Below are 27283 nucleotides of genomic sequence, written 5' to 3'. Positions count from 1 at the left end.
CCCAGCACCCAACATGATAGTGAAAAAACATAGTGGAAAATGACTCAAAAAGATCGGGATTCTTTGTGACATGAGAAAAAGCCATTAGGGTAAAGGACAGAAAAGAAGTTAATTGACTTTGTCCTACCAATTAGACAAAATGAGAAGTTTATAACGGAGCACTGATTGAAAGCAAGCTTGTTTCGTTTTCCTTTCTTTAGTTCATCCTTATGCTTCAGAATTCTTCTATCTTACACCGCCTGCACGTTCAGTCATCCACAATGTTTACATCTGTTCATGTTCGCTGCTCAGATCTGAATGACAACTCACCCCTCTTCGGAATATAAGATCACAGTATGACACTTCATAACCAGTTCTCCATACATGAAACTAAAACATTCTTGAAATTCTTCCATAAAGAAAAGTCCATGAGTCAAATTTGCTTTTCTTACTGTTTTCCCTAAAACACAAATGTGTTCCAATCCCACAATACAGGAAGATCTGTGACAGCAACTTATTACCCAAATGGCACACAGACACTATCTAGCCTAAGATCACAGTCCTTGACAAGACTTCAGCCTCATTAAAAGCAACGGATATATATTTGTATCTCTAGAGCTCAAGGATAATCCCTGGAAAACAGTTCTTACATGTTGGAGGAGAAAAATGAATGAAGGAATGAAGGAACGAATGAACGAATGAATAAGTGAATGCTCATAACAAGTTGTGTTTCTCCTTCCAAAAATTATGCCAAATGAAATGAGTTCACATAACAGTTGCAAAAACTTGGTCAATCCTTTGCTATATAAAGTTTAAGCCACTTGGATTCACACTTCACACAGGAGATGGTATTATGTAGTCACTGGAAAGGGCATACATGGAGTATCTGACACCTTAGCATGAAATTCTTCATCTGCAAAATGGAGAAACCTTCTACTTACTTCATGGTTTTGGTTGGGACAACATGAAATAACATACCTAAATTACGTTATTTCAATTGCCCTATATAGCGTACAGGTTAGGAACCCTTCCTACAGTATTTCTGATATGGATCCACCTACCCTCTATTTGAATACTTTTAGTGGTAAGACATTCATTACACTTTGAGACACTGAAGTTAACTTACAAGTAACACAAAACATTAGCAAATCTTTCCCAGGATTAAGCCAAGACTAGCCTCCCCAGAATTCTCACACTTGGCTTTCCTATCCTGTCTGCAATACATACATTACCTTTCTTCTAGTCTCTAGTATGCCTAATCCTCCAGAATAAGTCTTCCTGGCACCATAACTGGTGATATACATGGTTCACAGACCTCCTGCCATCCTAGGTGCATGCTCCTGTTTGCTTCCCTTCGTTGAGGCAAAGAAATTACTAGTCTTTTTCATATGAACTATTTTGAAGTTAACTTTCCTCCATCCTGTTTCTCCATATTAGCTTGGGCTTGTTTATTGTTTTTTAACCAAAAACATTGTTTTACTTATCCTACAGCAATTCAGACTGTAGTTTCTACTCATCATTTTGTCAGATTCTTTTGTCAGATTCTGTTTTGACCCCTGATTCCATCACCCCAAGTGTTAATTATGGCTCCCAGCTATGAAACCCACAAATAGATCAAGCACATCATCACCATGTCTTCATCTGAGTCATTAATAAAAATTTCAAACAGAACAAGGTCAAAGAAAGTGCCCTCCAGCATACCCTCATAAACTTTTCTCCACCCCGATGTCAATTCATTAATCAATAGGCTTTGGGTGAAGTTGTTTATCCAGTAATAAACTGAAAGAATAATAATCTTCTAACATCTGGATTTCAATTTTATTCTAAGGATGTCATGAGTCCTTGCCACAAGCTTTACTGAAATCAGGAAATAACACTGCTACTTACTAAAAGGGAATGAAGATTATTAGACTTTAATGTCCAAAAATCTAGTTTTGAATTTCATTAATGCTCTATAGGGTGCTTACACCTCTATAGATTCAAGAGCTTAGTTCCCCACCACCTGTTAAAAACCACCTTCATTCTTGATTGTTCAAAGATTATACACAATAGTTCTATGAATACACCACCTGTGATTCTTTTCACATTCTAGATGCAATTTATCCAGGACTACATCTTAAGCTTATTCTAGTGGATGTTCATGAGGTGTTTTTTGGGGAGAGGGGATTGGAAAGAGCACGGGAGTGAAGTGTCTTCTGTACACGAATGTATTACCTATGTTTGAAGATCCCCTGCTTTATGGCTTTTGGTGGAAGGCAAGGCCCAGCTGCTGTTGCAAAAGCCACTCTCTGAGGGGCGTGTGCAGTCAAAACATGGACATGAGACCTAGTGTCACTTAACCAAACACAACCAACTCTAACTCAGCAGTAAGCGCTAACAACCCATAGAATCAGGGAGAATATCCATGCTGTTTTGTCATCGTCAGCAGAGGTAATAACATCCAGTTACCCAGGACAGTCAGGACAGTGAAATAAGAGACCATGTCTGGAGTCAACATTCCTAGTGGCAACAGTCCCCTAGCATGGTTTTGGCTCTGGTCTGGCTATCCAGCTTCTCACTGCTCCTGCTGATTTTTAAATTCTTCCCAGCAGGTCTGTCAGCCACATGATAGCCTCTCAATAACTTTTCTGTTTAATTCAGCCAAAGAGAATTTCTGTTGCTTGCAAGAGAGAACTCTGACTGGTACATTTGTTCAGAGCAGCCAGACCCTTTAATTCCTCTGACACAACTAGGTGGTTTCTGACTATCCCATTGTCTGAGGCCCGCTCTCATTGCTATGGAGTCAGATTTGCTCTAAGTCTTCTGCTTGGAAGAATATTTGCTTTGAGAAAAAAAAAAGACTCTAGATGAAAACTGAAGATGGAATATAGATAAAGTAAAGAAAAATAAAGAAAAAATTTTCTTAATAAAGAAATATTTTGAAACATGAATTAGTAGTTCTGCTTTCTCTCAGTTGTCTGCCTTAACTGGTGAAACTATTATAATCTTTTGTTCTTCCCGCTTCAAATATCACTCACTCATTCATATCAAAAACATTTGCTAAGTACCTATCACCAGACACGCTGCTAGGCACTGGAGAGGCAGCCCCTGCTCTGCTCTTGCGTTCAGTCTCAGATGAAACAGCTTTATCTGAGTTCATGAATAGTTTCCTTTCTTACTGGTGTTTTCTTTTCAGTATCCTTTCGTTGATAGTTCTTCATCATTATGACCCTTAATGGTAGAATGTCCCAGTATTCAGTCCATAAGATTCTCTTCCACTTTCTCTGCTCATTCATGCATATGGTGTTTTAATTACTGAGTATATACAACAAACTAACCCTAAACTTAATGGCTTAAAACAACAACCATCTTATCATTTCTCACAATTCTTGGGTTGCAAATTCAGAAAAGGCATAGCAGGGACAATCACCATGTGATACTTGTGAGCATGGAATACGGCCCCCTCCCACTCCCCAAATGGCTTCTTCAATCACAGATCTGGCAGCCAGCAGCTAGGCTGGCTGGGCAAATCGCTTGGTTAGAGTCTTGTACCTAGAGCCTAACTTCACACTGTGTTTCAGGTTCTCAGTTTTCTTCCACACCATCCAGAGCCTCTGGCTCTCCATCTAGCCTCTTCAGCAGGACAACTGGAATTCTAACACGGCTGGTCAGTTTGCCCCAGAGCACAAAAGAGAAGCTGTCAGGACTACAACTGGCACAGTGTCACTTCCACCATATTGCTTTATTGGCTAGAGCAAGCCACAAGCCCAGTCTAGATTAAGGGGTAAGGATCGCACAAGGGTGTGAGTATACAAAGACATGGTTCACTTAGGGTCACTAGGGAAACAGTCACCATACTCGGTGATCCCATACAATCACCTTGTCAAATAATATCTACAGCCCAGGCAACTTCCAAATTTCTACCCTGGATCTCTTTCCAAAATTCCAGACTCATGCACCCAACTGCCTTGTGACATGTTCACTTGCATATGCAATACACATGTCAACCTGTTTGAATGTGAGCTGTGTTCTTCCCCACACTGCTCCTTCTGCAGTCTGTCCCATCTTTCCTCACAGCAGCTCCACAATTAGAGTTGCCCAAGTCCAGATCCCTGGGGTCATTCCTGACTGCTCTTCATCTCTCAAACACCACATCAAATTCTATCGGCTCATCCTTGAAAACAGATCCTGAATCCAACCACTTGCCTCAAATATATGTGTGTTCCTCCTATATCTCCTTCAGATTTTGTCCCTAAATACTTCTCACCTTCTCAGCAAGGCCTCCCCTAAATACTCCCATTTAAAGTTGTACGTGCATGCACATGTGCACATGTATTTTATCTCATAGGAAGCAGAAACATATTCAACTGCCCCAAGATAGTTTAATCTGGAAACCAGAACAGTGAGGGAGAGCTACAGTTTTTGAGAACAGATGTGGTTTAAAATCATGCAAATTAAAGCATTCCTCATAGATTTAGAAATCAAAATGTATGAGGTAGAGAAAACAAATAATGAGGTAAATTGTGTGGCAGGGGGGAAAGACAGAACGTAACTCTCAGCTGCCGTTCCCATATTTGAACATCACCCACATCTCAGACCATCATATAAAAATGTGAAGATGGTTCTTTATCCTAACACCAGCTATCTACAAGATGAGATGGGAGAACAAGGGTCTTGGCACAGAAGTCTTAGCTTTTACTCTTATAACTTATCTGAGTGATTTTACTTGGAAGTCTCTAAGCATTATTTTTCCTCATCAATAAAAAACTGGGTAACAAAAAGCCAAAACTGAGTAGTAACAATATGTGATTTAAGTATCTTAAAGGGCTAAAGATGGAATCTCATAGAATAACATGTATAAGAGAGTATTTTGTAGAATAAAAGTACTATAAGAATAACTTATGTGAATTTTGATGATACATCAATCACTTTACATAATTTTTGGAGACAGCTTTTTTCATGTGTAATATAGATTGTTTTTACATAATGTTACACATTAGTTTTGAGTATTTTACTAGTTTTACAGCACAGCAAAAAAAATAAAGTGATTGTTCCAATGAATATAGTGTTTGTTGCTTTTTTTCCTATATATAATAAATATGCAATGAAGAGTTCTGCTACACATACTTTGATCTCATGTTATAAAAACCACAACAGAACAGTTATGCACTTTAATAGTAATATATATTTACATGATCACATGTATTATTAGTATTCGTATTTCCACTGATGGAATCTGTTTTAAAATGTTCAGCATGGGGGTGCCTGGCGGCTCAGTCAGTTGAGCATCCGACTTCAGCTCAGGTCATGATCTCGCGGTTTGTGAGTTTGAGCCCCGTGTGGGGCTCTGTGCTGATAGCTCAGAGCCTGGAGCCTACTTCGGATTCTGTGTCTCCTTCTCTCTCTCTGCCCCTCCCCAACTTGTGCTCTGTCTCTCAAAAATAAATAAATGTAAAAAAATTTTGTTAATAAAAAAAATAAAATTTTCAGCATAGTGTTAAATAGGTTAATGTGGCACTTGTATTTGGGAAAGGAGGGAAGGAAAGAAGGAAGGAAGGAAGGAAGGAAGGAAGGAAGGAAGGAAGGAAGGAAGGAAGGAAGGAAGGAAGGGAAAGAAAGAAAGAAAGAAAGAAAGAAAGAAAGAAAGAAAGAAAGAAAGAAGCAGGGAGGGAGGAAGGGAGGAAGATGGGAGGGAAGGAGGGTGGGAGGGAAGGAGGGACAGACCGTAGTTGCTCAACTTTCTATTTAAGTAGAAAAAAATTGTTTGCACTTTCACTATTTTCTATAGTAATTCTCTTCCAACCTTCTAATGCATGTAGGAAGAAAGAGAGCTATAACAATGTCTTACACCACTGTATAATAAGATATATTTTTCAAGCTAACTGAGTCATTCCTTGGTGAAAATGCTCTTTCACATTTGACAACAATGACATGAAGGTAGTACTCAAAACAGCACACATTACCGGGGTCCATGTGCTACTTGACTGAGACATGGGCAAATTGAGCAGCATGTTTCCCAGGATGTTTCCAACCTTGCAGCTCACAGATTATATCTACACATTTTGAAAGTGTATAAGAATCTAAATTTTGGACATTTTAGGAGCTTTCCACAGTACATAAGAGACAGCCTACACTAGCAATATCTTATTATCCACTTAACAGTTTTCATAATGACCTCCAAAGTCATTTCTTCCAGTATTCTTTCACATCACTAACAGCTCATCATTTATTCCGTTATTCTGGCCCCCTCGCCAGGCTTTTGTGTAACCTAGAATGTCATTCATGGGAATAACACAAAGTAGCTAGGCTTTGAGTTCTCTTTTAAAGCAAAGAACAGAAATACATGTACACAGTTTGTACACTATCATAAATAAGAATCTTCCACTTCGTGGAACTCAAATTACATAGGAATCTTAAAAAAAAACCTTGAACACTTAACTAAAATCCAAAGAAAAAATCCAATAGTACCTAGTTAATCTTAAATAATTTTTCCTTTCTTTCATGTCTAGGGTTTCAATGGTCATAGTATATGGATTTTTCTTACACAGTTTAACTTCCTCATTTCTCTTCCTCAAAAAAAAAAGGTACTATTAATTACATGGAAGTATAAAATCAACACTTTTTAGAAAAACAACTTTGAAGTTAACAATTTTTAAATACGGTAATATTACTAAGTTTAGGAAAGTATACATTAAAATGTTTGGTATTGATTTTAGGGCTTGCTAAATAACAAGGTTCTGTGTGTGTGTGTGTGTGTGTGTGTGCGCGCGCGCAAGTGTTTTAAGGGCAATACTATAATTTATAAGTTTGCTTTTTAAACTATTTTTTAATGTTTATTTATTTATTTTTTGAGAGAGAGACAGAGACAGAGAGAGAGAGAGCTGGGGAGGAGCAGAGAGAGAGGGAGAAAAAGAAATGCCAAGCAGGCTTTGCACTGTGAACATAGAACCCAATATGGGACTTGAACCCACAACTGTGAGATCATGACCTGAGTCAAAACCAAGAGTCAGACGCTTAACCAACTAAGCCACCCAGGCACCCCTGTAAGTTTGTTTTATGGAAACTTAAAACATTTCATAATTAAAATAAAATCTTAAATAACTAGGCTTTTGACCAGTCCATAAAAGTCATTTAAACAACAAAGCAGTTTATCTGTATATTTAGGATTTAACTGCCCTCAGGATCGTAAGAGCAGGATAAGGGAGGGTTGTGGAAAGAAAAAGAAAATTTCTTCTTTTCCTCCTCTGACCAAAAGCTCAATCTAAGTAAAGTTGTAAAAATAAATAGGAGATACAACATTACAATTGGGAATCAGAATAATATGGGTCTGAGTCTGTTTTACATGCATGCTACAAGATCCTGGAAAAGTACCTAATCTCCCTAATCCTTAGTTTTCTCCTTTGTAAAGTGCTGATATTCATAGTTCCATGAGGCTGTTGAGAATATAAAAATGATAATGAATGTAAAACCCCCAGCACAATGCTTGGCCTAGAACTCAATAAATTTTAGTTGCTGATTTTTAGTATTGTGGTCATAATTGTCTGAAATATTCTTTCACCTCCCTTTCTGATCTATCACTCATCATCCCAGGCCCTCAGTGCCCTCCTGTTTCCTAGCCTACATCCCTCACCTAGATCTGCTCTAATTCCCAAGGCATTTCATGCTTTGAAATTACTATTGCCTTTCTACTGCTATGAAACACACCAGAAAAGAGCAGAATTTATTTCTGCTAAATACTGTGAAGAAAGCAATCTGATTAATCCATTAAAATATGTACTAGCTTTAATCTTCCTTGAGATATGAGTATGTGTATAAACAACAACCAACAACAACAACAACAAAAACAGTATAAAAAATAAAACCCGTAGGAAATATTCAAGGGAGTTATTTTTATACTGGATACTTGCCACATAGTCAGACCAAAGCTGCCAAGGAATCGACATCTCCTCCACTCTAATTGGGAAGACTCCTATAAGATATTTCTACAGCCTGGAGCTCTTCCCCACCCCTACCCCAAGTCTGATTTCAGAGATCCATTGAAACATTCTACTTAAAATAAACAAAGCCCAAACAAACTTCAGCTGTAGCAACAAAAAGTACTTCACCCAAGAAAGCCAAAGGATAGGAGATGAAAGCAGAAAAAGACAAAGGAAAGGAAGAAGGCAAAGGACAATGGGGAAGTGAGGAAATGGTGGAGTGGGGAACCAAGCAGAGGCAAGGCAGGGCAGTCCTAAACCATAAATGACACATACTTGCCCTATTCTCTGAAAGTGAACAGGTTAAGCTTATCTCCCCAAGAGAAGTCAGGAAGAAAAATGTTGCTTGAAAAGTACCGTATATGTCCACACTATACTATGTGGTTGACTGACCAGGGATGCTCCAAAAGAATTGGGACCAGGGAAAATTTCCCTCACACAAAGAAGAGTGATTGTTTAAAAGTCAGTCTTAATCAGTTAGCAAATACTGCAGGACATGTTTAAAAGTCAGCCTTAATCAATTAGCAAATATTTCAGGACAGTGAATTTCTTTCAGGTGGCAATGTCCACAGAATAGAAAATCATCAAACGACATGTGATCTGAAACACACATTTTTAGCCTCACAAATATATTTAGTTTTCTTTTAAGATTTGGAGGACATATTTTCATATTATTTCTGTTAGTTTCTCTATTAATGTAAATGATTTTGGAGGCAAAACTACTTTTATTCCTTTTAGCTTAATTATCTAATTTTGGAGGAGGGAATAAGTACATTTTTGAAATCTATTTTCCATAAAATATAAAAGTTAGTCAAGTATACTAAGAAAAATCTAGATTTAATTGCAATATTGCAACTAGGCCTACTGGAAAACAGGAACAAAAATTCCAATTCTAAACCAACTGAATATGTTATTGACTCCAAAATCACTGATTAAACAAAAGAAATTATATTTGCATTGATGTGTGAATCTGCATCCATTCTTGGTAGCATGTAATATATTCAACTGCTCAGCTTTAGCCGTCCTTGTAGTCACATTACCATATTATTCAAATGTATCTATCATTTATATGTAAATAGAGAAGAGAAATGGCTTCTTCATAAGACAACAATTTTCAAATGATAAACAGACACAGGCAGACATTAGCAAGATAAAAATGCTGCAAATATGCATTCTATTATATATTTTAAAAAAAGGAAACTATTTCAAATTTTTAAAAAAGTAGTGTGGTAATTACAAAATGGGATACTAATACATTCACAATACCAACAGCTACTCTTCTCAATAAAAGTCTCCACCGATGTCATTTGTATCTTATAAATTACATGTTCTCAGATCCATCTGTGAAAATTGGGATGTTAATTATCATGGTTACATTTCATGATTCCACAGTTAAATGCTGAAGTGGTGCTACATAAATACCATATGTTTTTCTAAGAGAAATGGAGAAAGATTAATTACGAGTTCAAGTCCAAGTCTTCCAGCAGTAATACTCTCAGCACAATAAGATCATTACATTGTGTGCTATGCAAATTGGAAGTTTTAATTAATAGCTGAAATACCAACTGAGGGGGAAAACTATGAAGTCTAAATTGTAAGTATCAGGCTTTCCTCCATGAAAACAACAACAATAAAAAAAACCCACAACCTTAATAAGGATGCTTCTGAAAAACCAGGTTACAAGTCCAAAGGAAAAATAAATTGTGAACTTCCTTTGATGGAATGATCACCACTGTGCTGTTTAATCCTATTTGATAAACCAAAAAATTACAGCACATCAAAGTAACAACAGGTTATAAAGAGATAATATATCCATTATATATTTATGCTTATAAATATATATCTATATCTATAAATAATATATCTTAACATTTTTCTGGATTTTTCAAAACTATGCAAAGTTACTGGATGAAATACTCACTTCAGTATATAGCAACCTAAATAAGAAACTCTATGATAATATTACAAGAATTTTATTTATACTTATAAAATCTGAATTCTTATTTTACTCACCACATATTCAAACACAAGTGTCAGCGTCTCCTTGGTGTGGATGATGTCATGAAGCAGCACTATGTTAGCATGTTTTAGTCCTTTTAACAGAGAGGCTGTAAAACAAAATAGAAAAAGAGACAATGCGTAACAATCAACTGATATATTTCATCATCATTTTTCCATATCAATATCTATTTTTCCATTTTCCAAGCCAAAAACTATTCAGAATCAAGGACAGAGGAACAGGGTTTTCATTTAGATGAAGATCCCCCAAGTATTTCACTTATTTGTTAATGACCTCTAGGTAGAGTCCACTATAAGCAGAGGACATACTTGGTATGATTTCAATTGTTTGAAATTTGTTAAGGTTTGTTTTATTATAAGGATATGCTTGATCTTGGTATACATGCCAGATGTATAGAGAATATATATTCTGCTGAACTTGGGTGGAAAGTTCTATAAATGCCAATTAGATTCTGTTGGTTGATCGTGTCCTTGAATTCTTCTATACACTTGCTATTTTCTGCATAATGGTTGTATTAGTGACTAAGAGAATTGTAATTGGGGATTTGTCAATTTCTCATTTGGATTCTGCCAGTTTTTGCTTTGTGTATTTTGAAGCTTTGGTGTTTACTAGATATACATTTGGAATTGCTATGTTTTCTTTGTGAACTGGCTCCTATATCCACATATAATGTCTCTCTTTGCCTTTGGTAATTTTCTTACCTCTGGGCCTGTTTTGTCAGATATTAATATAACCACTTCAGCTTACTTTTGATGGTGTATCTGTTTACATCTTTTAACCTACCAAAATCATTATATTTGAATATATAAGTGTTTTATAGACAACATATCATTGGGCCATGTGTTTTTTAAATCCATTCTGTCATGGGGTGCCTGAGTGGCTCAGTCAGTTAAGTATCTGACTTCAGCTGAGGTTATGATTTTGCGGTCTGTGAGTTCAAGCCCCATGTCGGGCTCTGTGCTGACAGCTCAGAGCCTGGAGCCTGCTTAAGATTCTGTGTCACCCACCCTCTCTCTCTGCTCCTCCCCCACTCATGCTGTTTCTGTCTCTCAAAAATAAATAAATGTTAAAAAAAATTTAAATCCATTTTGCCAATCTCTTTTAAGTGATATTTAGGCCATTTATATCTAATGTAAATATTAGTATACTGGGTCACCTGACATTTGAATCTATTTTCCCTTGGACATCATGTAATTTACACTTCATTTCCAATTTGACTTTTCTTCTGTATTTCCTGGGAGTTCAATTAACTTACTTCATTTCATTTTGGTTTTTGTACATTTTTCTTCTGAGCTTTTATATTACCAATTCAAGGTGGGATTTTTAGGTTTCATACACCCAAGAGCCTGAATGAGAAAATTTAATTTAGATTACCATATTGTGTACAGTTTTCTTTAATTTATGGCTTTTTTTTATTTGAGAGAGAGAGAGAGAGAGAGAGCGCGAACACATGAGTGGGGGAGAAGGGCGGAGGGAGGGAGAGGGAAAGGGAGAAGGAGAGGGAGAGAGAGAGAGAATCTTAAGCAGGCTCAGCGTGGAGCTCAATGCAGAGCCCATAATCCCAAAACCCTAAGATCATGACTTGAGCCAAAATCAAGAGTTGGACACTTAACCAACTGACTTGCCCAAGAGCCCCTATGGTTGTTTTTTGAAAAGCATTTTTATGAGCTGAAATGCATTGTTTCATATTTTCTGAGTTTTTACAGCAGTTTTATACAGATGTATTTGATCTATTTCTATTCATCCAAAGTGCTGTGCTCTTAGTTTGAGAGTCCTCTCTTCTCTCTGCTATGTAGTTATTACGGATGGTACAGGTGGGAGAAAGGGACAGAGTTTGGGGTGTTTTGTTTCTTTTTCATTTCTATAGGATCCTTAATTTCTCCTTTGTCTTTCCTTCTTTACTTTCACTGCCATGTCTTCAAGGGGTACTACCCTTTTGCTATATATCTGAATCTCTCCCATAGGCAATACTTTCCAATGCTTGCCAGTTCCAATCCCATTCAGTTTTGATCTTTTCTATAGTCATTGCTGTGAACTACATGGAGACCCAGTTTTCTCTTTCCAGACTGATTCTGTCTGTGCTTTCATCTCAGCTCTCCACATCCCTCTATTCTTTTTCACAGTCTCTTAAACCTGTCTAAAGCTTCCCTTGTCCCATTCTGCAACCACAGACTTGTGGCATCTCCTAATGTTTTTAAAGATGTGGGTCATGTGCACTTTTATTTGGTCTCTCTGTTGGATTTATAACTTTTGGAGAAGTGGGAGTGGAAGGATTCAAGACTAGGCAGCCATCATTCACTGTCCTCTAAACTTCATGTCCAAGATGAAAGCCTGATACATAGTAGCAACTCAATAAATTTACTGATTGTCATTCATTTAGGTTCCCCAGTGGGGACGGGGACACACACACACACACACACACACACACACACACACACACTTTGAATATTCCTTGAAAGAGTCTGTTACCATCTGGCAACTCCTCCTCCTTCGATTTATCTTCCTTTTACTATACGACCAGCACTAGCCCCAGATCTCAGTCTATTAACAGATAACACTCATTTTTTTTCTTTCTTTCTTTTTTTTTTTTTTTTTTGGTAAACTCATTTTCAACACAAGGCCCTTTGATATCTACCCTTCCAAAAATTCAGAGAAGACTGGCTAACACTGTTGTCAATTTCAAGATCTGGGCAAGGAATAGCTGATTCTACCTCTTAAATTCCATTCCTTCCTCCACACAAGGCTCTTCTTTTTTTTTTTTAATTAAAAAAGGGAATGAGACAACTCCACTCCCCCCATAATCAGACTCACTGCAACACTGCTTACCACAAATAAATGAATACCTTTAGATTTCCCTTTTTATAAATAATACCACAAAGGACATAACCGGGTTTTATATATATATATATATATATATATATATATATATATATATATATACACACACACACACACACACACACACACACACACACACATATATATATTCCTTTAGAATTATCTCCCTATGATGAATCGTGAAAAATGGAACTGCAGAGTAAAAAGACATGAAATATTTACAAGACATTACTTATTAATTAAATAATAAGTGGATTTAGTCTCACATCTTTCAAACCCTGTTAAGAATAAAAGAACCATGGAAGACAGGAAAAAAATATGCACATAATAATGCACCATGGAAGTAACCAATCTTATCAAATAACCAAAACCCCTATTAAGTAGGTATATGAGAATTTTATATACTATAAGCACAAGTATTAATTTAAGGATAAACTCTTTTTCATCCCTCAGTAAGACCAGAAATAAACAGAATTATTTCCCCCTAGATCAGTGACCATTCGAGCACGATACTCAAAGAACAGGAGTTTCCCTCTATCATTATTTATTTTAATTAATCTTCAATTTTTGTTTTTGGTATACAAACTGAAGAGAAAAACAAAAAAAATATTTTGCATGTGTTCTGTCAAGAACTTGTAATCATTCATTTATTCATCAAGAATTTATTAAGAACCTAGTTCCTGACACTGGTGGCCCCTGGATAAATTCTTGATACCCAATAATACTGCAAAACCACATCTTTTAAAAAAGATTTCTAACACTAAGCATAAATCCTAATTTAAATCTTGGACTTTGGGTGATAATGACGTGTTAGTGTAGGTTCATCAGTTGTAATGAATGTACCGTTCTGGTGAGAGATGTTGATATCAGGGGAGGCATAGGGGAAGCAATGGGGAAGAGGTAAGTGGTGGTGGGCAGGAGTTATATGAGAACTCTCTGCACCTGCCACTCAATTTTGCTGTGAACCTAAACCTGTATTAAAAAAATAAAGTCTACAAGTATTTCACTTTCAATGGAAGTTTGTATATTACATGAAAGAAACAGAGACTCTTATTTTTTACGTCAAAATACCAATTTGGAGATATTTTATTTACATTTTTCTAGTTACAACTAAATGGACAAAATTATAGTATTAAATAGTACAAAGCATTACTTTGGAGGATTTTACAGTTTTAAATATAACATTACCAGTTGTTATACAATTATAGCATAATTTTAACCATTTTGGGGGGAATCTTTGTTACACTGAAAGTTGTACATAAAGTGTCTAAATGAACAATTCTTGTATCTTTTGTTAAAAAAGAGAACTGTATTAAAATAGCTTCATGCTCTCTTTTAAAAAAAAAAATAAATAAAGTCTAGGGGCATCTAGGTGGTTCAGTCGGTTAAGCATCTGACTTCAGCTCAGGCAATGGACTCTGGTCATGATCTCATAGTCTGTTGAGTTCAAGCCCTGCATCAGGCTCTGTGCTTACAGCTTAGAACCTAGAGCCTGCTTCAGATTTCTGTGTATTCCTCTCTCTCCACCCCTCACCTGCTCACACTCTGTCTCTGTCACTCTCTCTCAAAAACTAAAATTAAAATTAAAAAAAATTTTTTTAAATAAATAAAGTCTATTGGGGTACCTGGGTGGCTCAGTTGGTTAAGTGTCTGATTCTTGGTTTAGGCTCAGGTCATGATCTTATGGCTCATGAGTTGTATCCCCACATCTGGTTCTGCACTGACAGTGCAGAGCCTGCTTAGGATTCTCTCTCTCCAAATCTCCCTGTCCCTCCCTTGCTCAGGCTCTATTTCTCTCTCTCTCTCTCTCTCTCTCTCTCTCTCTCTCAAAATAAATAAACATTAAAAAAATAATAAAGTCTATTAAAAAATAAAAATAAAGAGATGTACCCATGTTCTAACATACTTAAAAAAAGCAAGTCTGGAGTATTTACTATTTTATTCAGAAGAAAAATGATATTTTAGAGATGTAATCACCATACAAAACGGGCTGCAGTAGGCATCTCCCTGAATGGCAGAGAAGGCATACAGACCAAGTTCTAGGATGACCTTAATGAATGCGAGCAGTTATGAGAGCTATTGTTATCGCTATGAATTTCTATAGATTTCTCCATGCAAAACTGTTTCAGGACCATATAATATATCGTTAATCCCAAGATAAACTTGAATAACCATATATTTGGTCCAAAGAAGGCCATTAAGAAAGAGAATTAACTCGTGTGGCTGGTTCCAACACTGGAAGACAACAAGAGGTGTGTTCCCTCTGAAACTGGGTTAGTAGCAGCAGCATGTAGACCAAGACCAGAGAAGTCCAAGCTGCCACGGAAAGACCTTCTTCCTCTTACATGTGTCCACCATGGGCAGGTTAGCTTTACACGCTAAAAACCTTGGGGCGCCTGGGTGGCTTAGTCGGTTAAGTGTACGACTCTTGATATTGGCTCAGGTCATGATCCCAGGATTGTGGGATCATGCCCCAAGACCGGCTATGCACTGAGCATGGAGCCTGCTTGGGGTTCTCTCTCTCCCTCTCTCTCTTCCTCTCCCTAGCTCGTGCGTGTGCTTGCATACACTCTCTCTCCCTCATAATAAACACTGAAAATAAACCTTATAGAAATAACATCTACAAATTTATTCTACCTGAGTTTTGTAAATTAGCACACCTGAGAAAATAATTACAACAATAAAATCACAGTACACGAACAGTGAAGGAACAACCATTATATAGACTTACGATAGTTTTGTATTATTAATTTCAGTAATTTATAATCTTTAATTATTCAACTAGCTCATCAGCCTTTAACAATTAAAACTTTATTAAATAGCTAGCTTTCAGATATTAATCTGGGGGCCAATTTCACATTTGCTCATTTTAAAAAGGATACTTGCCCCTGCACTAGTCCTCTGAGGCTGATTGATCCTCAGAGATCAATATTTCAAACCACAAGAGGGTATTTGAAAATGATGGTCAGATATGGTACTTCATACCTATCCAGTGCAGAATGCATACATGTGAAATGAATCAAGGACTTAAAGAAAACATGTTGCCTGAAAGGAACCTGGCTTTGTGAGGCAAGTTTTGTAAATACATCATACAATAGGATCTGTACAACCTTGTCCAATTTCATTTTTCAACTTATCCTCTTAGCCTGTCAAATTCAGTAATGATCCATCCTTATCAGCAACAACTCCAGAAAGGTACTGAAATTTCCACTAAATTAAGAATCCCATGCCTTGAGGATTCTTTGCCTTAGGATTTTTTTTTTAACCACCCCTCCATGCACCTCCACCATATTACTTACTGCCTTTCTCTCATCACTTACACCTAAATTGTTGCTCATTTCTCAAAGTAATGTCTCCACACTCGTCATTTCCCATGGCATTTCCCCCACAATTTCAGTAAAACTGAATTCCTGCCATCATTCATCTTGGGGGAAAAAATGTTGTTTTTTTTTTCCTCCTGACAGTGACTAATAAAAGAGTCATGTCATGTTTCATATATTTTTGACCACTTCTACATGAAGACTCAAAGTCTCTATATTTCTTTTTAATAAGTCTCAATTATTACACATTTTAGATTTCTCTTTTTTTTAATGTGTATTTATTATTTTTGAGAGAGAGAGAGACAGAGACAGAGACAGAGACAGAGAGAGAGACAGAGTGTGAATGGGGGAAGGGCAGAGAGAGAGGGAGACACAGAATCCAAAGCAGGCTTCAGGCTCCAGCAGCCTGACGCGGGGCCCAAACACACAAACTTCTACCTGAGTGGAAGTCAGATGCTTAACCGACTGAAACGCCCAGGTGCCCTACAGATTTCAGATTTCTAAATACATTTATATACACTTTTAAAGTACGCTATCACTTAAATAAGTACCAATATCTGTATTTGAAAGCAAACCCTCTTTCTTTTCAGATTTACATAGCTAATTTGCATTTAAAAAAGGATAGAGCCACTAATTTCATAGCTGATGGCAGACAAACAGCATTGAAGGGCAGAAACCAGTCTATGATATCTATCAACATCAGGGAAGGTGACAGACCTGACTAGCTCTGAGGCTGCCAATGCAGCAGCCACTGCTCCCAGCAAGTTGCCAGAAACTGTAATTCCTGCTGTTATCAAGGCAAGTGAGTCTCCTGGGCTGCCAAGTCAGACCAGTGATTAGCACCTACAAGTTCTAAAACCAATATGTCTCCCTTTTCAAGACAAACACTGTCAAAATAATACCCCATGTAATCCTAATAATATCACGGGTATACCACATGTTATTTTCCCATCGTTTGCTGACAAACAAATCCCGTAACGTTAGCGTTAGTAATTCCAGCATGCTTGGTTTCTCCACAAATTTTAAACATATGGCAACATTTTAAATTCATTTCATCAGTGAGGTTTGAAACAGTTCAATTGTACCTTGTAGACTTGTAATTTAGGGCTGAGGGCAAAATTCTAACAACAGTTTAAAGAATGTGATGTTGAAACAATACAAAAACAGAAAAACACTGCTGCTTATAAAAATAATTGTGCCTCTGACAAAATCCCAGTAGGAAAAAGGACACAAGGAGCCTCCCTGAGTCTGGTAGCAGGATTCGGATACCCGCTTATCAGCCATATTGAAACCTTCACCTCCCACTTTGAGAACAAACCTCTTCAATTTCCACTCTGACTTGGAAGAGATAAATATCACCTATATTCTGATTTATCATGATTAAATAAATTCTGATTTAATAGAAGAGTTCAGAGTATGTTCATTTCATCGAGCTCCCACTATAGTGGCTATTTTAAAAAGCAATGTTAATGGAGAAAAGGACAAAACCCTTCTTTAATATGTAAGTTTTGTAGATCATTATTTGATACCCTACCAGGAAAGGAAAGACCACAAACAAACACAACCTATCCTTTCTCACTCCCCCTTTAGCCTCTGGAAAGAAATAGTATATTCACATTTCCCTCTCTCTCTTTTTTTTTTTTTTTTAATTTTTTTTTTCAACGTTTATTTATTTTTGGGACAGAGAGAGACAGAGCATGAATGGGGGAGGGGCAGAGAGAGAGGGAGACACAGAATCGGAAACAGGCTCCAGGCTCCGAGCCATCAGCCCAGAGCCTGACGCGGGGCTCGAACTCACGGACCGCGAGATCGTGACCTGGCTGAAGTCGGACGCTTAACCGACTGCGCCACCCAGGCACCCCCTCTCTCTTTTTTTTTAAATGTGTTCTTTTCCAGAGGGGTAGATGGAGAACCTGACGTTTCTAAAAGACAAAAATTACTACTAATTAAACCCAAGAAGCCAACCATATCTCAAGCTACAACTAAAATAGACATGAACTTTTTTCTTTAAGCTCACAGCTAGATAGCTCTGTGGGCTGCTGAAATTCACTTTATACTAGAAATAATAAGACTACTTACTTTCAATGAGATGTTACTTGCCAGTGCATTCTAAATATTTTCATAGCTGAAATATTCTGAGTGGAAAAAAAAACACAAAGAAACAAAAAATAAAGCAATACATGCAGAGAAAAGACAAGATTGCTTGTGTAACTGTGTCTCAGAAGACCAGATGATCTAGACAGAGAAAGGAACAGATATGCAGCTCCCAGGTTAACTTGTGCACAGTTCTGCAAGGTATGCTGGCTAGGTCAGCTACATAGCAGGAGAAATACTATAGTTTTACCTAGTTCCAGACCTTTCCTCTAATGATGTTCTAATATGAAAAATACACACACACACACACACACACACACACACACACACACACACACATACACTCATAAACTAACAAATGAAAAAGTAAAAGAATTAAGTTAAAAAATGGAACTGTATCTTTGATTCCATTTTTTGCTTTTTATACTTTTATACACACACATATACAGAGAGTCAACTCTGTTATGGGGAAAAGAGGTCATGGAAAACCCAAAACACAAAGTCAAAATGTGATACCACACAAACTTAATTTAGCTAAGATTACATTCCAGATTTGGAGACCTGTTTCTTGACCACCAGTATCATCCAAACATGGAAAGGTAATACAACATATTAGGAATACTTTATAAATATCACATAAATTGTTTCCTATCCATCAAAAAGTCTACTGTTTTTGCTTGCTCCAGAACTAAGTTTTTCTATTTGGGGACAGACCAAAATTCAAGCACACTGCATATTCCTCCTGCTTTGCTCCACTCCTAATTTCCCCAACATCACAAACCTGAAGCACGATACTAGAAATGACAGACTCCACCATTCCCCCTTGCCATCAATATGTCTTTACCCACACTTGACTACTGGCAAAGAGCAGTCAGTGGGGGGCTATTTTCACACTGCAGCCTCACATCCACATCGAATGTTTACTAAATCACTTCAAAGAACAGATTCCTCTAAAAGTATAGCTGAACCACATAAAACTGCCAATATTTGACATTTTTGACCTACTAACACAGCAATTTCACATGGTTCAACCTAAGAGTTTACCTGGCTCAAAATGATTTTAACTTTTCCACAAATGCATTGTTACTTTTACCACTGCAAACTTTCAAACCAATTAATCTGCCACCAAATGGCTAAGAACCCACTCTGCATAGGAAAAAAGAAAAAAGTCTCTGCTTATCAAACTATGGTTACAGCTGAAGGGAGGAATACAGAAACAATTTCATTTTCTACATGTACCTTTCTATATCATTTGAATTGTTGATGAGACAGATATACTCTTTTTATAGTAAAAAAGAGATCTTGAAAAGTTCTTTATTACAAGTGGATTGGCTACAGAGCATTGCCATAGCACTAAAAATGGCATACAGATGCTTAACTACACAATTAATATGCAACTACAATACAACTACATTAATGAATCATTAGTGCAATGTGATTCTGCACTATGAATCCCTCCTCATTACTAATCCCTCCTCACTAGGGTATTGGTGTAAATCCTTGCATTATTAGGGTCCATTTTCCTATCTTGGAACACTGCAGGCCCCATATCAGCCTCCAATTTGTTCGCATATCACATGATAATCCAAACTGTTAAAACTGTTTCTTGTCTAAAGACTATACCCCTGAATGAAGATTAACGTACTCACCAAAAAAGATTCCTGGTTTTCTTGTCTCCAATTACTCCCAGATGAACCTGTAAATGACCCACCAGCTGCCTTTCCATGCTCTAGCTCATCTTGTTCCTATTTGCCACTAGAAAGATCCACACATGTATGTGAAAGTACGTGAAAGTAGACATGTGGTTTTCTCAGATGTAAACATCTTGGTAGTAACTTCTACAGAAACAAATCTTGCTAAGTGACAGGTTTGGGAATAGTGGCGGTCATGCTCCACGTACTACCATCTTAAGGCAGAAAAGAGACAACGCAGGAGCTGAGGGTTTCTGGAAGACTTAACAGAAGAGCTGGTTTCCATCTGGCTATAACAACTAAGTTTACAAGCTATTAGGTGGTTTGCTGTATTTGAACTACTTTATACTTTATTACATGTGGGCTACATGTATAGTCAGTAAGAATACCACAAAGTATGCAATAAAAAAAGATATGTGGTTGGGCCACTTTATGTCTCCTGGTTAAGAAGAACAAATATTGATATCATAATAGCTATCACTATGTGACTAGACTTAACCTCTCCTTACATGAAAATATGTGAATAGCTCTTATATAGTTCACAAAAATAAACAGAAGTCTAAAGTAAGAAAATATTTTCTTTGCCATGGCTTCAAGCCCCAGTACATAGGGGCCAGCACATAGGACACTTGAGTTTGCAAGATACCACTCAAAGGGTGGAACACAGTCAGATTCCTTCACAAAGTGGGGTAATGTTGCAGCTTATTTCCAGACACAATGGACTCAACCACCCTTCGTTAGGAATTAGGCTGTTTGTATGACCAGAGCCACTGCTACAGGCCCATCGCGGGATGTTTCTAAAAGTGTGGTGGTCCTTCAATGATTCAATGACCCACATCAACTGCTATTGAGGCAAATTCATTAGGCTCTATCCCACAGCTACCAAATCCAAATCAATGGAGGATGGGACCTAAGAATCATCCAAGAGATATTTATTTAATATCTACTGTGTGCCAATCAATAGACACAGGAGAAACACAGACAAAACTCCTATCCCTGTGAAGCCTGCATTCTATATTTTGACCCAGCTTTCTATTCAATGCTTATGCATCAAGCTTAAACATCACTGTGCTATGGTTCTGATATGGAATGTGATCATGCAATCATCTCGGCAGGAAACTGCTGGGGGAATGGGTAGCATGTTTATGGTGTGTGTGTGTGTGTGTGTGTGTGTGTGCATGCACATGCCTATGCATGTGTTTATGCACTTAGTTTCACTGCAATCAACTCACTGTTCCACAGGCAAATCAAAAGAAACAGCAAGACAGTTTGTATACCTAGTTAGTATCTATTTTTCTCTCTCACTCTCTCTCTCTCTTACACACACACACACACACACACACACACACACACACATGCTGAAATAGATGCCACTGAAAGATAAAGGTCTTGGGCTACAAGTAGAGAGAATTCTTTATTCTAAAAATTTGATGGTATTTTGATATGTATTTTTTCCTGTTCAGTTAAAAAAAAATAAAAACATCAACTCATAAAGCTTTTTAATATAAATCAAATGTTGATAAAGTCATCATTATATGGACCTTTCAATCCCACAACAATTTTTGAAATCTGTGAAAGAATAAGGTTTTGTGCAAAATTCTTGCAATAAGCATCGCATCAGAACCAGTGCTTTGAGAAGCAAATATAATAGAAATACTATAAACTGATGATGAGCACAGAAGGAAGAAGAAAGGAAAGACTGTAAAAAAATGAATATGAGCACAGAAGAAGAAAGGAAAGACTGTAAAAAAATGAATATGAATTTTGGTTATTCTTACCCTTGAATATCCCCTGAATTGAAATTTCAAACATACCACTACTTGATTTGACTTAATAACATAGTCAAAGCTATAAAAATTTCGAATCACAGCTTAATTCAGTAGCAAGTACACAGTCCCACAGCATCGGTTAACCTTCTGGCAGGCAATGACCTCCAACCTTCCCATGACAAAACTCAGTGAACTGTTCCTAGGCCTGGACAAGGCCTTGAAATCCTTCATCCTGCCTCCAATCAGCAGTGGCCCTGGTGGGGACCCAAGTTTGCCTGGGCCCTGCTGAGTGAGCTCCGTCACTGATGGGAAGGTCCCTGATACCCTGCTCCCCTCCCACCAGTGCTTCCTCCCTCTCAGTGTGCAGTGATGCTTGAGCACTGATGACACAGCACCTGGTCCACTCCAGCACCACTCACATGGTTAGGGGCTGTACACGACATTTAATGCAAGAAAGGTAATCAAGGGTTCAGTCAGGGATTGCCTTCCGATCGTACAGACGCATGACCAGTAAGTCCCAGTCTCTGAGTGCTCTCATTCCTCTCCTGGCAACTGCAGCATTTGAAGGAGATTTTTCTATATATGGAAGTATACAAACGCAAGACAGGAAAACCAATATACCTATAACGGTTGGAGTGATATCTCATGTGTTCAGTATTCAAAAGTATATGATGGGGAAAATAAAATTGTTTATACAAAGTTCCACAGGCAACATGTTATTGGATGAATTTGAGGAGAGTGTCCTCCTGACCTTTTCTGAAAGTAAGGACTTCCTAAATCTCTGCACTACAGAAGCCACTTCAATACAAAAACAGTAAGAACAGCTTTTTAAAATCTTAATAGAGTCTCAGATTGTCTTCTTTAAAGTCACTATCTACTTGTTCAAACCTGGCAACATCTTAGAAGTGGTTGCTTTCATGTACCGTATTACACACTTGCTTAACATAAAACATTTCTCTACGAGGAGAGCTATATGAGTGAAGTGAAAGACAAGTAAGTTGTATATTATACACTTTATGTTTCTAAATTTGCAAGGCTACTTCAGATTGTCATGGCAGTTTAAAAAAAAATGCCATTTTTTTTTTTGATGGAGCGCCTGGGTGGCTCAGTCGTTACATATCTGACTTCCGCTCATGTCATGATGTCACAGTTTGCAGGTTCGAGCCCCACAGGGCTCTGTACTGACAACTCAGAGCCTGGAGCCTGCTTTGGATTCTGTCTCCCTCTCTCTCTCTGCCCCTCCCCCACTCACGTTCTGTCTCTCTCTCTCTCTCTCTCTCTCTCTCTCTCTCTCTGTCTCAAAAATAAATAAACATTTTTTTAAATGCCATTTGAGAAAATTAAAAAGGGGAAGAAAACTATATACTCCACTATGGTCTCAAGTTTTGCACCTCTATCTCCACCAGAGGAATGTGATCATGCAATCATCTCGGCAGGAAACTGCTGGACTCCTGACACTTGAGCCTCAGATACTGTGACCGTGCAGGGGTTTTTCTTAGTGTCTCTCTAAGGTACACTTGTACCTGGTACTGACAACAGTTTCTGCTCATATGACCTGCCTTTCTCTAGAAGAAGGCAGCACCTGAGAACTCTGGCAAGCACATCGTCGTTGGCTTCACCATCATTTTCTCAAATGTATTCTAACCCCTACTAACCCCCATTTCCCTAATAAAAATTCATCTTGCTTCCTGCACATTATACACATGTACATACACATACATGTAAAACCTTAGTGTGTTAAATATATGTATGATTTGACTTATGCACAGGGGGACTGACCCATCGTGCACACCAGAAGCAGTTTGCACAGAACAGTGAAGCTAAGCGTCACCTCCAGGTGTATAATCCAACCCTTTGTGTGAAAATTGAGGAAACCAAATATACAGAAGTATGGCCACAGGGTTCCTGACTCCCACTACAGTACAACGCTCTTTCTGAATCAAAATAAGCATCATTTACTTCTCTCACTGTCTTGGTTTTCTTGTCTTCTTTCCTAGTGCTTTGCTGTGGTCATGGTTTCTCCTTATCTTCATATCTAACCAGGTGTGGAGGGCAACCCCCTCCAAAAAAAACCAAAAAACCCTGAAGCTGCAAAGACTGGAGGCCACCAGAGGTACCTGTGCAGGTGTTCAGCTGAGGCATCACCACCTGGACTAAAGAGGTTTAAAAATCTGTAGTATTAAGAAGAGAGCTAAAGGGGAAACTGCTATTCAAATTGTCCGTCAGATCAAGGCTCTTCTCTTCTTAAAACCTTTCAATGGCCACTTAGCAGGACTCATGGGCATAATAGGGCCCTCAATGGAGCTCCCCTCTGCTCCCCCAACCCTTCACCACACTCTGAACTTCAGCCGCACAGCGTGTCTGAAGAGCTGGGGTCTCCACGTGCTCTCACGTCTATGGGATGTTCCTCTGTCTTCCATCGTCTCTCCCATAGCCTTAGAGTCACACGGTCCTACCAACTCTTCATATCTCACCCTGGCTATCACTTCCTTTGGAAGTCTCTGCTGACCTCCAAGGCACAAGTTAGGGGTATTTTCGATGAGCCCCTCCACACTGTGAGGCATCCTGTCCCAGTGTTAGAATTACCTGATTCCCTATTTCTACCTGCCTGTATCCCCCATCACTCCTTATTTGCTCTTACTCCAGCTGTGCTCATAGCATGCAATTCAGTGCTGAGTTTAGAGAAGATGCCTGTTAAGTGCAGAATGAATAATGCATGCATAAATAAGAAAAATAAAATCCTTAAATGATCTTCCTTAAATTGCCGCAAGCGGCACACTTCCTAGTATTGCACTCTGCTGTGGGTTGGTTATCTTATGATAATGTGTTTAGTTCAGCCTGGATGTGTTGATTGAAATAAATGTGTTCTCATCGTGTAATAACTGACAAACACACTGAGGCTATACATTTCACTGAATTTTAAAAAGAAGCAAAGAAGCATCCTATAGGATGCCATTAGCAGCTTCCCTTTTGTAAGTAGGTGAAATGCTGTGTGCTAATGCTATAACTAAAAATTCATTATTTTATTTCCATTCACATTTCAGATTATGGAGAGATGGTAAAAGATTTGCTTGAAATTGTACTTCAAAAAGCTCATGTTAGAAACTACTATTATATCCTAACATTTTACCAGGAATGAGATAAGCTCAATAAACAATAAGGCAACATCAATGACAAAAGAAAAGGTTGTCATACATGGGTTTACAGTAGAGTGAAATCCAACCCACAGACTTGGTTTATTGGCTTGTGCATTGTTTTAGAAATTTATTAAGTATTTTAAAACTGAAGGATTTCACATAAAATGCACCACACTTTGGCATTTCTAGAAAAGCCCAATGTAGATAAAAGCTGTGTGTCCAGAGCTACACAGTTGGCCCCTTATATAAGACATCACTGCTACGCTTCCCTACCCTCCTTGTCCCCCAAGAGTGGCAGAGGCTCCTATAGTCTGATACCTGATGGACCTTTAAGTTTGAGGTCTCTGAATCAATATCTGACTGTCACATGTAAGAGTCCATTACCTTGATTGCATAAGCTAAAGTAACAATTATGAAGAAATTGGAAGCTGCCAATTCAAAGTGGGTTTTATGAGTCCCACAAACCACAGAGTAAGAAAGGGGACTAGAAGGAGAACAAGGAAAATGTTATTACAGCAAGATCACAATTCCTACCAAAGAATAGACGGAAATGAAATTATAACCATTTTTAAATTGCTCATCTCAAAGCCCCACTGAGACCCACTAGGTAGAATAGGAACCCCTTGGGACTTTTAGCACAGGACTTTTTTTATATGTCATCTTGAATACAGATTCATTGACTGATAGATCCAAACGGGTCTTGGAGGACCTTCAGTGCAACTGATGCAGTTTTAGATGAGAATATTATAGCCCAGAGACATTGTCAAAAGTCATACAATTTGGTACATCACTTCTCCTTTCTAGCCCTCTTTTTTCCCAATTCATTCTCAGAGATTGAGGGAAAATGACAGGTAGGCATTAAAAATCTGATATTTACATCCTTAGAAATGAGAAATAAAGAAACAAAACGGACATATTCAAGGTAGCAACAGTAGCCAACAGCCGAACTGGGCCAAGAGCCAGATCTCTAATTTACAAACCATTATACCTGTAAAACTGAGGAGTTTAAAGTCTGAGAGAACTACACACGATGTTTGTGATGGCCTGGCAGACCCCATCCCCCAAGACGCGAACAAAGGACTGAACTGGGAGGAAGGCAATCATCAGGGAGGAAACCTAAAGCATGAAACTCAGAGCAAATTAATCCAAATAATATTTAACACTGACAAGGATGTAAGGAAATAAATACACTCAGACACTATTTGAAGTCAGATGTTACTGAGGGGGAGAGAAGACTGGTCAACACCTATTAAAAATTAAAATACTTCTCATAGGCCTTAAATCAGCATTTCTCCTGGGAATTTATAGACATAGATGCAGAAATAAGCAAAGACACATTAATAAGAATGTTTTGTTTTGTTCTTAGTAAACAGTAAAATTTGAAATATTCTAAACTGCTCACTGTGTCCTGGCTAAATAAAATTCATGTAACAAGTAAAAACTGTTTAGCTATTAAAAGGAATGCAATACTTCTATAAGTACTAACAACAAAACATGTCTAAGATATACTCAGGGGGGAACATCAACTTGAAAGCAGTATGTATTTAAAAGGGAAGTAAGAGGGAGTAGTAATACTCCAGAAGCTATGAACAGAGAGCTCTGGGCTGAATGACACTGGGCTCAGGAGATAAAGTACGGGTGGAGTGTTAGTTTACTTTTTCTCTTACATTCACTATTAAGTTTAATGTTTTTTACTTAGGTCATCTATTATTTAATATTATAAGTATAGCTAATAAAAAATTAATGAAAAAAATTCAAAATTCTTCCATTTTTTATAGGTATCTATTTAACCAAATAATTATTCATTCATTCAACTAACATTTATCAAACACCTACGATCTGTTTGTGATTGTCTAACCTTGGAAGATGCGGAAGAGTACTGCAAGTGCTGGAGGACTTTTAAGATTTTACTCTTCTAGCAATACAAGCCAAAATCATACTGTGCTTGCATTAGCTATGGAGCAGACAAGCATCCAAGAACAACTTCATATTGCTTGGTATGAACTGCCTAGAGAAATGTTTGATGAGTACAATTACCAGCCCTGCTTTCCCAAGATAAAGCAACGGAACAAAAATTAGTAAGTTTCCTTGCCACACCCTACATCCCCCCCTCCAAATCTTCTGATGGAAGTCTTGGGAGGAGAGAAGGTAAGGAGAAATAAAGTTCTGCTTGCCCTCCATCCATTCATATATAACAGCTATGGGGAAATGGACCAGTCAGAAAGTGAAAGGGCTCTCTGACAAGGATAAGGGGAAATGAAAGATCAGGAATCTCTATGGAGGCTGAGCCCCAATGTGAGACTGTGGGGTTCCATTTTGGTTAGATGATGCTCATATGAATCACCTCATAAAACCAAGACAAGCGATTGAGCCACAACCAGGTGACGACTGATCACACCCACAGCTGGCCATTCTTATCCTCTGCCCTGATTACAACTAACCTATGCTGGCATGGTGAACTGGGCAACTGACTGTTTGTA

General features: G+C 37.9%; 1 protein-coding gene across 3 annotated transcripts in view; it reads right to left on the bottom strand.

The window, feature by feature from the left end:
- Nucleotides 1–27283, bottom strand: part of CDK14 (cyclin dependent kinase 14) — a 513369-nt gene that overhangs the window by 259155 nt on the left and 226931 nt on the right. For all 3 annotated transcript variants that reach the window (XM_030307919.1, XM_030307920.1, XM_030307921.1), the window contains one exon: nt 9948–10042. In XM_030307919.1, coding sequence (XP_030163779.1) covers nt 9948–10042 — 95 coding nt within the window. The remainder of the gene's footprint in view (nt 1–9947; nt 10043–27283) is intronic.

This window comes from Lynx canadensis, chromosome A2 (assembly GCF_007474595.2).
Source record: "Lynx canadensis isolate LIC74 chromosome A2, mLynCan4.pri.v2, whole genome shotgun sequence".
Lineage (NCBI taxonomy): Eukaryota > Metazoa > Chordata > Mammalia > Carnivora > Felidae > Lynx > Lynx canadensis.
The sequence above is the reverse complement of the archived record's forward strand: the minus strand, read 5'-3'. Positions and strand labels throughout refer to the sequence as shown.